This window comes from Oryzias melastigma, linkage group LG7 (assembly GCF_002922805.2).
Source record: "Oryzias melastigma strain HK-1 linkage group LG7, ASM292280v2, whole genome shotgun sequence".
NCBI lineage: Eukaryota > Metazoa > Chordata > Actinopteri > Beloniformes > Adrianichthyidae > Oryzias > Oryzias melastigma.
This window is the reverse complement of record NC_050518.1, coordinates 28,838,928-28,852,827: the sequence shown is the minus strand read 5'-3', so window position 1 is coordinate 28,852,827 and position 13,900 is coordinate 28,838,928. Positions and strand designations below refer to the sequence as shown.

General features: G+C 41.1%; 1 protein-coding gene across 1 annotated transcript in view; it reads left to right on the top strand.

Moving 5' to 3' along the window:
- The window catches only part of si:ch211-220i18.4 (SRSF protein kinase 3), a 39,754-nt gene that overhangs the window by 3,115 nt on the left and 22,739 nt on the right, over positions 1–13,900 (top strand). The window contains exon 4 of the mRNA XM_036212632.1: positions 374–466. Within this exon, the coding sequence (XP_036068525.1) occupies positions 374–466 (93 nt within the window). The remainder of the gene's footprint in view (positions 1–373; positions 467–13,900) is intronic.

The following is a 13,900-nucleotide window of genomic DNA, read 5'->3' as shown; positions in this document are numbered from 1 at the left end:
GAAGCGCATGCCGACCATCGCGGAAACAAATCGCGTCTGGTGTAACCAATAGAGCGCCGCGCAGCGGCGCACTCTCCGCTCCGCGCCGCGCTGCGGCGCTATCGCGTCCTGTGTGACTCCGGCGTAAGACACCAGCCCTTGAGGCCTGGAGTTTGCATTGAGCTGAGCAGTGTAAAAGTTTGATTTTGACGCTTTTGTTTAGGCTCCAAGTTTGGAGAAATTGGATTAGTGCACAAAATCTGACTTACGAACAATTGCTCGTCATTATGACTTCTATATTCCTAGTTGTTGTAAGCAGGAGATGAAGGACCTTTTGTGTAGGCAGTTGGTGACACAGGGTGTGGTCTGCGCTTCTCCCGGTGTGACTCCGCAGAAGAGAGTGGCCGGAGGTGGTGTTCATGGCGATGTGGGAGTGGAGGCTGCTACAGGCGCTGTTAATGCCACTGAACCTGAGTGGGGAGCGGAGGTGAGGGTGAAGGCTCCTGCCTTTGTACCTGATTCTGGTTCTGACCCAATCACGTTACATCAAGCGGGGGTCGACACTGAGGATCTGAGGCTGATCCCTCCAGAATAAGTAACGTGAGGTTGAATTCATGCACCTGCGTGTGCGCGCTCTGGAGTTGGAAAACCCTCACACTTCTGCTGCAAAGGTGTCCTTGTTGTCTCCTGCCGCTGCTGCACAGCAGTTTGATGTAAGTAAGCACATTGCACTCGTCCCATCCTTCAGAGAAACTTAAGTTGATTCCTATTTTAATGCCGTTGAGCGCATCGCTGCCACTTTGGGATGGCCAGAATGTGTGGAGTTTGCTGTTACAGTGCATACTCGTGGGAAAAGCACAGGAAGTGTGCTCCACATTATCCATAAATGAGTCTGGATTATGAGATTGTTAAAGCCACTGTTTTAAGGGCTTCTGAGCTCGTACCGGAAGCTTACCGTCAGAAGTTCCATGCTTGCAAAAAGGCTGACAATTAAACGCATGTAGAATTTCCACGTGAGAAAAGCATTCTGTTTGATAGGTGGTGCTCTGCATGCAAGGTAAATGACTTTACTCAACTTTGTGAGTGGATTTTATTAGAAGAATTTAAGTTCTGCCTCCCTGAGAGGATCATTGTGTATCTGAGTGAGCAGAAAGTTTCCTCCCTAACTAACGTGGCAGTGCTCGCTGATGGATTTGTGCTGATGCATCGCAGCGTGATTCCATCTGTGCGCGCAGAAAATATCTATGAGAGCATAAAAAGTACATTTTCATGATACATACCTCCCCCATCAACCACTGGTGTGGCCTCAGTGTGCACAGCTCAGAGTGGTGGATGAGGATATTCTGCCCCTTCATCTGTGAGGAATCACTGCAACAGCCACCTCACAGTTCTTTTTTTCACAGTAGTTTAAGTGCAAATTGACATTTAAAGTGTATGTTCTTAATGTTTTTGGATAGGGGTGGGACAAATATGAGACTTAGACTCAACAGGGTCATCATCTGACTTACTTGAAGTTTTATTGAGCTTGTCCAAAATGTCCTCTGGAAGATTTTTTTTGCATGTCGTGCTCAAAATATCTTCCATGAATTGAGGCATACATTTTGGACACAAACTCTGCTGGTCGCAAGAATCTCTTCTTTTGCAGGATGGAATGCTTCAATAAACTGAAACCACTGCTCGACAGGACAGTTTGTGTCTCTTGTTTTAGGCTTTTTGTCACTTTTTTATTTCTGTTTTCATGCGAGTCATCCCCAAGAAGCAAACCACTCCATAAAGGATAGGTCCGGTTTCCAGTTCCGGGTCACGAGCAGACGTGTGTCTCCAACTCTCCTCAACAACGAGGAGAGTTGAACATGGCACCTAAGAAAAATCTTGAAGCCGATCTGGCAGAGCTTAAAACCGCGTTAGCCGACATCCAGTACTGATTAGATTTGCCGTGGATGCTTTGAAACTTGATAATATTAATGATCCTTAATAGCCTGATTTTATTAATATTTGATATTAAGTCCTGAACCGGATATTGATAATTTATGTAGAGAAAATGGTACGGTCGAGTCGGGGTGGGATTATATAAAATCACTTCCTTCCACTCCCTTTCAAGTGATCAACTTGTGATTCACTCAGTGATATGTTATGAATGTATTGTGACCTGATTGCTTGAAATAAACCATTTCATTCATTCATTCAATCATTCATTCGTTCATTCATTCATTCATCCCTGTGTACTTCTTGAGTAGTACATGGATAACACCAGGACAGTGGTATGGGTTTTTTGGGCCAGTAGCATCATGAGAAAGGATGTCACATTCTGCGTGGTCTCTTTGGAGTTGAAAAACTTTTGTGAAATGTGACTTTTGAATAATGGCGTTTGTAGTTTTTTCCATGAAGATCTTCTCAGCCTCCATCGTTTGGTCACTTTCTTCACCTTAAGGCCTTTGTTTTCAGAAACACACATCGAGATAGGCTTTGCTCTGGTTCATCACTCTTTTGTCCTCCTCTGAATCAAAAACCACACATGTGATGAAAAACCTCCACAGCCGTCTTCATGGTGGTGCAGTTTAGGAGGTAGGCAAAGGTGTATAAGGCATATTCCTTTATGAGTTTGTCTGTGGTTGTCTTCACCAATTCTTGCAATACAGCCTTCAAAAAGTGTGCAGAGCAAAGATGAAGCACTGTAAAGGTTGGAATGTCTTTGGTTTGTTTCGTTATGATCTTGTATGCTATGACGACGTAGGCAGACACATTCTTTGTTGAATGAAATTAGTACAGAGTTAATCAAAGCCCAGCTATGATCTGTCTCGACCTGTGCGGTTTGTTTTTTAGTTGTGTTGGATATTTTTCTTTTAAACTCCATTAGCCAATGTGATATGGCAGGAACTGAGTGGCTGTTTGACACAAGTTCTGTGACAGGTAGGGGGGGGGGCTGTCCTTTCCCATCCCAGGTAAAACTACAGCAGAATACAGAACTCTCTTGTTTTGATCTGGCGTTTTCTGGACGCTTCCTGTAGCATCAAGATAGAGTGACAGCTTATGTTTTTTAAGTGCTCAGTAAGACAATTAAGTCCAGCCTCTGTGTACAAATGTAGAGAAAATTGATCCATTTGTAGGTGCTGAAGGTAACCTTTAAATGATGCACGATTGCTGCTCTCACCGATAACTTTTTGAGTGAGCATTAGTTCCAGCATTATGTCGTTGTGAAGCCTTGAACTCTTCTTTAACTCAGATGATATTTTCTTTAGAACATCCTTGGTCATGCAGCGAGTTAAGTTGCCAGCTCTTAATTCATCCATCGGCGTATTTTTCAGCATGGCGTAATGGAAATTACTGACACCTTTGGTTACAGCTTTTGCTATTTTTCCTCGTAGCAGGAACTTCACTGGTTGAAATCTCCTTTGATTTTTTCTGTGTGTAACCACACCAATGCCAATATCTTTAAAACCCATTTTTTATCTGTTGATTTTGGCTTTTTCCTCTTAGAGAGATGGTAGACAGCTGTACATCCATCAAAAGTGCATCTTGCTTTTGCACTGAAATAAGGACATTTCTTTTTGTGGCTGTGTCCTTTTTTCCACATGCTGGTATTTCAATGAAAGTGAGCAACATGGGTTCTCTTTCAGAAACTCATGATACAGTGTGTCTGTCCATGGGGGTCTGAGTTTTTTCATGTTATGTTTAGCTTTTATCCTATCCCATTTCTTTTTTGTAATGAAAATGTTGAACGTCCTGCTTTGCAATATCTGTTGTGAGTCTCTTCCTCCTGCACCTTCAACATCCACTGAACTTCTTTCTGCTGCTGCTGGTGTTTCTTCTGTGTCTGAAGAAGAACTCTCCTCAACCTCTTCCTTCCTGTCCATCTTTCCCTTTCCCTGCCTTTTCTTTACCTGTTCTTGTCCATCATCTACAGAGGTTACAGTGTGATAAGTTAAAATCATGCTACAACGTGATATAAACAAATTTATTTTTCTGGCATTGTAGCAATATGCTTCCATACAGAAAAATGATCACACAATCCATTTCTCCTGTAAAATCTAGCTTCAACATCTTTAGAGCTGTTAAGCATTTTAGGACAAATATGATCCATATTTTGATTTAGAAAAATTCTGGAAAATAAAGTAAGAAAATTTCTATCATAATCTTTGTTGTAGTAGGACAGTAAACTCATCATTAGCCAGTACAGAAAGTTTGGTGACTGTAGCTTCAAAATCTTCAGAGATATTAAGCATTTTATACAATTTTTGATCCATATTTTATTTTTTATATTTTTTATAAAAAAATGTATAAAATAAAGAGAGTAAACTTCTGCCATAGTTTGGTGATTGTAGCTTCAATATTCAAAGAGCTATTGAGCATCGTAATCATGTTTTATGTATCTATTAAAATGGATTAAATCAAAATAATTAAATAAAATAAAGATATGCTTTTTTTGCCCAAAATCTTAATTGTAGCATGAATATAGTGATGAATCTCCATCACTAGTTCACATAAAAGCCGATATTTATTTGTTTCTGAGAGATTATTGATTTTTACAGAATGGCCTTTTCTGGAAGCTTCACTTTGTAGACGGTCCCTTAGCAGCCGTCTCGCCATCTGCAGCTCGAAGAGAACACTTCTCATTAAATAGGGGGGAAAAAAACCAATCCTTTTTCTTCTGAAATGAATGTGAAGGTGACTCTCTGTGTTGATACAAGACGATTGAGATTCTTGCGGTCATATTTGAATGTTTATCAGAGTCTGGAAGTCTGAATCTGTGAATATCTTTCTAACTTTACTGAGCTAAATTACGGAGCGCGTTTGTGTTACGTTGTGCAGAGACGAGAGCGGAGAAGTGCAGCACTAAAGTTGTTGGTTCGTTTCTAAACCCTCCCTTTGACCCATAATATGTTGGGGGGCAAGTTATATAACCATCAAAATAATTCCCGAGCTGTTAAATCAAGATTAAAAAAGTATCATACCAGGAAATGAGCTCACCTGCACGGAGCACAGCTGTCTGGACTCCTCGTCTGTCCTCCCTCCAGATTATTTTCAGACAATGGGTCTAGTGGGCTTTCTTACTTTTGAGAATGTAGCAGTAGTCTGTGCAGCTGCACTCAATCTCCCAATCACCGACTACCTGGGGAAGGATATAAAAATGGTTTGGCTCACCCTATGGGAGTTGGATGCACTGTTCCCAGCAACACCTACTTCCTGTTTGTCAGCCCTGCTGGTTTGGGTAAGGTCGGCCATGCTGTCTCCTGTTGGAATGAACTGTGATCCGGGTTTTAACTTGTTTAATATATTCTGTCAGCAAACAAAGCCCTCCAGTACCTGGAGAGGCTGATCTGAGGTCTGAGCATGTAGTGCGGATCATTTTCCCTCCAGCCGTTCAGGTGACATGGAGCACTTCAGGTATTTAGGCCTATGCCTGTTGACTTTTAATTCTTAACTGCACTTTTATCTGTTTCAGGTGCAGAGAGGGCACCACTGCTGATTTTTTTATTTTTTTGGCCTCTGTTCCAAACAAAGCCCTGCCAGGACACGGCTTCCGGCGCGCCCCCCCTCAGCGGCTTCAGGCCTCCGGCGCGCTCTGAGACTTTATGGACTGTTGCCTTCCTTTTTTATTTCGCGATTTTTACTACATTTTGTTTAGGTGCGAGTGTGTAGGTGTGCATGGTTACCCTACTTACTGGTTTTATCTCTCTTTTTCTGTTCAGGGGAAGTGCTTGGCAGAGCGTGTTAGCCGACGACGGTGGAGGCTTGTTGTGTGGGTCCATTCCCTTTCACTGTTTTAGAATCAGAACTTTGTTCACGAATAATGTCTACAGATGTGGGAATGTTCCTCACTATCAGGTTGTGTTAGAAGGGCTGCAGATTCTGCAGAAGATGCAGGAATGAAGGAGTGCTGCCCCCTGCTAGACAGCAGCTGGCAGGATGACATCAGCAACTAGAGCACATAGTGTGTGGACAAAGTTAAGACAAGCTCCAAATATGAGAGAGAAGAGAAACAGAAGACTTCCCAACACTCTAAGTTAGAATGAGAAGATGAAGTGCAGTTCTCCATCAGTCCACCGGGGGAGCTGCAGCACAATAACTGTCCACTTGATGCTGAGAGAGACAGTGGAGCTGATCTCAGATCAGTTCATGCTGCAGCTCTGACACTGTTATGATCCCAACCGAGGGAAAAGGAGAATAAGGTGTAACAAAAAAATAAGAAAACCCAGACTGGAGCACTGTGGTAGTGTGCAGCTTTTAATTTGCTGTTAGCCGCAAATGAACACAAACAGATTGCAACAAAAGAAGAAGAGTTAAAAAAAGAGGGTTAATTTTTACAGGACAGCAACACAAATTCTCTCCACATGAGAGTCACAGACTGAGACCCACCAGGTCTATCAAGTATGCCTAAAAACCACACAAACTTTCACCAAAGTCTCTGACAACAATAAGCTCCACCACCGAAGTCAACAGGAGCTTAATGTTTGACTTCACACCATGGGTAAGCTGACCACCAGAAAGGGTGTTACAAAAGCTTTCAACTCTGCTTGGGGAAGTCAGCTCTTTCATACAGGTGTGGATCCTCTGTCACTGGTCCACAGATGATGGCATGATGAGGATCAGGTGAAGATGGGCGGGTCCACAGTCTGCAGAGCTGCAGCTCTCGGCTCAGATACCTACAGAAAGAAACATTCACTCCAACTCATTCACCCCAAACTCAAGCATACAAACAGATAAACCATACACAAATAGTGCCTGATACATCAGAGCTGTAACAGACACTCATCTCCACTTCCTCTGATTCCTCCATCACTCTGCTCTCCACCTCCAGGAACAACATCTCTGCAGACCAGATGATGAGGATGATGATGATGATGATGATGATGCTCTCTGATCCAAAAGGAGGAACATCAGTCCCACCAGCCATTTCCTTTCCACCTGCAGAGAGGGATGAGAAGTCCAGAGATGAAGTTTTGTCTGTATCTGATGGTGGTGTGTCAGTCAGTGATGCAGCACAGCAGCAGAAAGAGCAGCATGAGCTTCAGTTCTGTTCAGAGCAGCAGCTTCCTGTCATCTTCACCTGTTGGAGCTTCTGCTGCTCTGATTGGCTGACTGTTGTCCTGAAGCCTGTCATCATTCTCCTCAGAGCTTCACTGAGAAGCTGCAGCTTCACAGGAAACTCTGCATCTTTGCTCTCAGACTAACTTTAGGAACAAACATCTGGAAGCAGCTGGACTGACTCCAACCCTCTACTGACCTCAGAGTCTGCAGTTTGGAGTTTGGACTCTCCACCAGATCCTGGAGCTGCTGAACATCTGAACACTGAAGGTTGTTGAACATCAGGTCCAGTTCTGTCAGGTGGGACGGGTTTAAATTCAGAGCTGTGACCAGAGCATCACAGCTGATCTTTGACAATCTGCAGTTCATCAACCTGAATCCAGAAGAAAGAGTTTCATTTAAAGACAAAGTTCATGTTTTTCATCCTTCAGTTCTTCTAAAGAGTTCAGAGCTGAAGAAGATCAGAAAGTTTGAAAAAAGTCCAAAGATGTGAATCAACAGCAGCAGATCAGAAGAGTCCAGCAGAAGCAGAGAAGAAGAACATTCAGGAACATTCAGGACAACATGCAGCTGCTTCAGTAAAGAAGTCCAGATGTGTGAAAGTCAAACATCAGCCTGTGGCTGCATCTAAACCAACTGATGTTTCTGCACAATCAGCAGAAAAAGTCCACGTCCTCTTTCTGCTCAGCTCTGCTCCAAACAGCAATGAATCATGGGAGAATTTCAGCTCCATCTTTAAGTGCTTTGTATATTTAGCATTGATGAAGTCGAAGTCTCTTTTTACAGACGTGTAATAAACCTTAAAGATGTTTTATTCTTCAATGTCACGTTAAATGTGCATTTCTCCAACATCAAAACTGAAGCTTCTCTCATTTTTGTTTGTGTTCTGTACTGTGATGCTGTGGAGCTTCTTTTTAGTTTTCTATTGTCTTTCAGCCCTAGTGGACATCCAGTGTATCGCTGCATAACGATTGCTTCTGATGCTCTTTATTTACATCATTTCATCGAAGAATTCAGAGTTTAAAAAAATATGTAATTTTTTTATTAGAAACATGGTAAAGTAAAATTTTAGAAGCAAAATTTGTAAGGCTCAGAAATATAAATTCAAGACTTTTCCAGGTTTTTCAAGGTATTATTTCCACATTCATGAATTCAAATTTTCTTAGACTTTTTAAGACCCTGTAAGAACTCTGCAGAAATCCCCTCTCTAATGTTGACCAACCATGTGCAGCTCAAAGAGAAAATAAATAAATAAATAGAGCTGGAGCCGTTTCAACTGTGATTGCAGCAAGTTGGTGACACAGAAGCTGTTTCCATGGAGACCAAGCAGGACAACTTGGTTTTTGCATCACAACTTTGTCTCTTCACTAAAGATTAACAGATTTAACAGTTTTTTCAAAATTTCTCACTTTAGTTTTTCCACAATAAAACTTCAGGGAAATACATTGTTTTACATTGTTATTTGAACATATAAGAAATCTTACTGACATCGTGTCAAGGAGCAGCTTGTATGTTTTTGTTATAGCAAAGATAAGTCATTGAATATGCTATATATTTATATAATACTGTTACTATATGAAATATTTTAGTGAACTGTTTATTTACCTTTTTAAATAATCTTATAAAAGATGCATCTCTAAATGCTCTAGAACAATTTCATTCTTTTATTTACTTGTTTTTTAAATAAGTAAATTATTGAAGTTTGTGTTATAAATTAGGATTCCAGTATTTTCACCTTTACAGCAAATGAATATTGTCATTATTGACCTCCTTGATCACTAATAATCATATCTAATATTCTAATAATTGTCTCTGCTCCTGACATTAGAAATGAAGAAGATGTAAAGAAACATTCAAACATGAGATCTTCTGTCACAGTGAATGGACTAAAGCTCAGAAGAAGAAAACAGCTTTTAGCATGAAGATGGTCAGCATGCAGCAGCAGAACATCAGCCTCATGTCTGCGGTTTAGTGTCAACACAACTTCGTCATCATATTAATCTGAACAAAACTGAAACAAGGAGTCTGACCTCAGAGTCTGCAGTCTGCAGTCTGGATTCTCCAGAAAACCACACAGATGAAGAAATCCGCAATCCTGGATGTTGTTGTAGCTCAGGTCCAGTTCTGACAGTCTGGACGGGTTGTTCTTCAGAACCAAACCCAGAACTTCACAGCTGATCTCTGACAAACTGCAGTACTCCAACCTGAAAGCAGACAGAAAAGTGTGTTCAGGAGCAGTGATGACAGCTGGAGTTCCAGCAAGTAAACAGAGTTTGATCAGATTTACAAGATCATTATTGAAACATATCAGTTTCAGATCAATCATCATCTCACAATCAACTCAACTGATGAGGAAAATATCAAACAATCATCCGTTTTCCAAAGAGCTATAGAGTTTTTCTAGATTCTCTTTTTCATCAGTTTGTCAGTAAAAAGTTCTTTTCTAAACCTGAACTGATCTCTTCCTTAAAGACTGACTGACTTCCTCGGAGGAAGAATACGGATAAACCAGCGATCCTGATCAGGTTTGTGAATTGAAAGCACAAGATAGCTCTGCTAAAACAACGTAAAAACCTGAAGGGGTCTAATGTGTTTCTTAATGAACATCTTTCTAAATATCACGCTGATCTGGCAAAGCACGCAAGAATGTTGCGCAGAAATAAACAGATCCACAACACGTGGATTCTGAACTCCAGAATCTTTGTGAAACCACTCGGACCACCGGACGTTACAAAGCCTTTGGAAATAAAATCCATGAAGGACTTTGAGAACTGTGGGATTACGCATGTTTGACCCTTTAATTCAAGCAAAAAGTGAAATGTGAACTCAAAAACCGCTGGATACGACCTCTGACCCAAAAATTATCCTCGGGGCACCACCTTCGCAATGAAGGAAAATATTACTCATTAATGATCAGTCGCTACCTCTAATCAATAAAGTAATAATCAATTAATCAGTCTCAACTTTAGGTCGTTCGTACCCTTTGAATTGACTTCACCACAAAGAAAAAAAATAATGATATCTGAACAACGACATCCTTTTGAATATTTATTGAATAACATGAGGTTAAACAAGCAGAAATACTGGACGTAAAAGCATGGAAAGCAATCAACATATGTGGAACACAGAATATAGCTTCAACTAATAACTAGAATAGATAAATGAGAAGAAAAGACATAACATGTTGAGGTGAGGAATGTTAAATGTGTGGATGCATTAAGTGTGTGTTGTGCATAAAAATATGTGTCGTTACTGATCTGAGAATAAGCTATTCTTAAAAGGAGGAATTAAAAACGGGGCAAAGATGTTACTCTTGCAAAAATAGTTAATCTTTATTCTAACCACCAGCAGTTGACTGTATGAGCGAAGTTCGACTTCGTTCGACTTCTCACCAAGCGGTCTGGAGATCTGGGTCTGCTCTGCCAGGAAGGGTGGTTGATCCCGTTACTGGCTGGATGCTTCAGGAGGGCCGTAGAGGCTAGATCTGCAGCCAGGTGTAGAAGGAAGGATTTATCCACATAAACCGGCGGGTTCTGCTGGTTCTGCTGGTTCTGCTCCGTTCAGTCACTTAGCTTCTGGGGTGGTCGAGCGATTTCTCTATTCCGTTTTGTGACCAAAAAGTATAAGTCGCAAAGCTGGCCGGACGATGAAACTTATCGAATGATCTAGCATTAAAAATCAGTTTCAAAATAAAAGCATCAAAAATTGTAAAAAATGTTGAAATCAGTCTATGAAATAAACGGGAGACAAAAATGTTGAAAAGGAAGAAAGCACGCGAAAAAAACGTGATCTTAAGACTGGAAGAACTTGTGACGTTTCTGTTCCGTTTCTGTTCTGGCTTCTGGCTTGTCAGCCTGTTGCTTTTGATGCTGTGTTAGGCATGGTTTCGGCCTTGAGAGCGTGTGTAGCCTGAGAAGCGCCTTCTGGCTCGTGTGCCAGGGTTTTTGAATTTGAGAGGCAGGGCCAGAATCGCCCAATCCGTGGGGATTTGAGGCGTTTTACGATTGGAGGTAATTTGCATGTCCCAATGAGCTCTGGATATGCAAATATCAAGGGCGTAACTTTATCCTGGTCTCTGGATGTTTATTCTTAATGCTGAATTAACAACAAAATGGGTTTCTATCAAACAAAGTTTGGACAACTCTATGTGTCTGTAAGGATCCTATATGTGGCAAAAATGAAACACTTTCCAAAGTCCACATAAACACAGAAAATGAATTCTCCAAGCTTTGACGGTTACACATGATTATTTCATGGATTTTAACCTCAAAGTAGTTGTGAATCTTCTTCTGTTAGGAATAAAGGTTTGATTACACACACGTAATAATATATCATTTTTTTCTGGAGCTGTGAAGAGATGTTTTACATGTTAGATCCAATTAACAACAGTCCTGTGTTTTAAGACAAAAGAAAAGTTACAAAAGGTCACGTGTTTCAAAGGACTCTGACTGTCTGCCGGGAATGCTTGCAGACTCTCCAGGGGGTCAGCCTGTTGGAATCAAAGCTCCTTTGAAGTTGACAGGCTGAAGTTAACCAGAGTTTGGAATGCAAAATAGTCAGGGTTCTGGCCCGGTTTAATGACTTAACATCCGATTGGAAAATAGAGGTTTCAGACAACTTTACGGCCCCCCTGCTGGGAGAGGAACTCTGTTATCTTGAAAGGCACTCCACATAAAAGTTGGGTGACCAAATGGTCAACACAGGTTATCACAGTTGTTTCCAAGGGTGGAATGCTACACACGGTTGTCACCACTTGAACATAACAACTCAAAACTGATCACACTAATGATGTGAGAGAACATGTACACTTTTCCTGTATCAGTCCCAAAACAATATCTATTTCTACAGAGGGTTTTTCAACTGGATGCATGGAAAGATCCCATGAATACATCTACATGGATGAAGCTGGGTTTTATCTCACCAAAAAGGAGAAGGAGAGGCCGGAATGTGATTGGCTCTCGGGTCATTGTTGGTGTTCCAGGGCACCGTGGTGACATTAGCTGCGTTTCCATTACACCTTTGTGGAAAACTTTATCGAAATTCTAGGAATTTCGAAAAAACAATGTTTGGAAATGACACTGTTTCCATTAAATCATCATTTTGCGATAAAGCACAAACTAACTCATGCGATAAGTCATTAAAAATACAACGATGAATGAGAACAAGTGTTTTTTTAATTTGATTCACTAAAAAAGGAGATTGTGGTGACGTCACAGCTCTGTCTGGAGAGCGTGTGGCGCCCAGAGTCTATTGACAGTCTCAGGTGCACGTGAGAAACCTGTTCAGCGGTTCTTTAAAAAATAACCATTCCAGCAAGTAAGCTGCTGGACCTTTTTCTGTTTAAAAACACAACGAGATCCATTTAAGTTTCTGTCCCTGCACTCGCGCCTTTCCTCAAACGAGAGTTCAGCATCTTCAGACTCCAAGCTGCAGAAGTGCAGCTGCAGATGAAGCCGTGACGCTGTTGGATCTCTCCTGCCGCCGGCTGTGTTGCACTCAGGACAGACACACAAAGAGTTGCATTAATTTCGAAAAAAGTGTTTGAATTGCAGTTTTGCGAAAAATGTCAGTTTCGATACGCCCCCAAAACCACCTCCTCTAAGCGCAAAAACTTTTTTTTCGAAAAATGCGAGTTTTTTTGAAATTGTGGTGTTTCCATTAGGAGAATTTATTATCGAAATTCCAATTTGCAAAATTTCAGAGTTAATGGAGACGCGACTACTGTCACATTATGTGCTGCCATCAGCAATCATGGGGTTGTCCACCATCATACCAACCTGAGGCCCTACAACACTCACCAGCTCCTCATGTTCCTCCATCACATGTGAGATGTTCTGTTAGGGCAGCAGGAGGAGCATCCATCTATGTTGTTGTTTGGGACAATGAGAGTTTTCACAGAGCCCTCCAGGTTAGAGAGTGGTTCAATATGAACCAAGGCTTATCAATCTTTGCCTTCCACTGTACTCCCCTTTACTAAACACTATTGAACTTGAGTTTATGTGAGGTTGAATAAGGAATCGTGTCTCGATCAGACGTTCTCTTCACCAAGCTTGGTAAGAATTGGAGACTGGGAAGTGGTGCGTGGAAATCTGCTGGGTAGTGATCATTTCCTGGTTCTAAGCAGATTTGGACGATCTCTGGTGATGGATGTTGGGGAAAGGCTTCAAAGGTTTAATTTTTCACGGGCTAACTGGAAGGATTTTGTGAACAGAACAGCTGCAGGTTGGGGTCAAATTAACAGTGAAGGCACAATAGATGAGATGTGAGAATCATTAGTTTGTCTGATTCTGGGTGTGGCTTCTAGAACTATTCCTATTAGGGGTAATCCTAGAAATCGTGTTATTGAATGAATGAATGAATGAACTTTATTTATATAGCACTTTACAATTGCTTGTAGCATACCAAAGTGCTTCACAATAAAAGGAGGAAAGAATAGAAAAAAGACAAGTTAAGAACAAAATATAAAAACAGCATAAAATTACAAAAGCAGTCCGCAGCAAAATACACAAAGTTAAATAAGAACACAATAAAAGAAATAAAAACAAAATAAAATAAAATGCCACCAACTACTGAACATTAAAAGCCATTCTAAAAAGGTGTGTTTTCAAATAGCATTTAAAGCTGTTAAGATCTGACATCATGCGCAGTTCTGCTGGAATGCTATTCCATAGCTGAGGGCCAGCAACGGAAAAGGCACGGTCACCCCAACGTTTTTGTCGTGACCTGGGCACGTCGAGCAGATACTGATTAGTAGACCTTAAAACTCTGGAATGGCTACGGACATTTAAAAGCTCAGTTAAATAAACTGGGGCAAGACCGTGAAGAGCCTTAAAAACAAACAGTAAAAGTTTAAACTGGATTCTAAAATGAACAGGGAGCCAGTGAAGAGACTTGA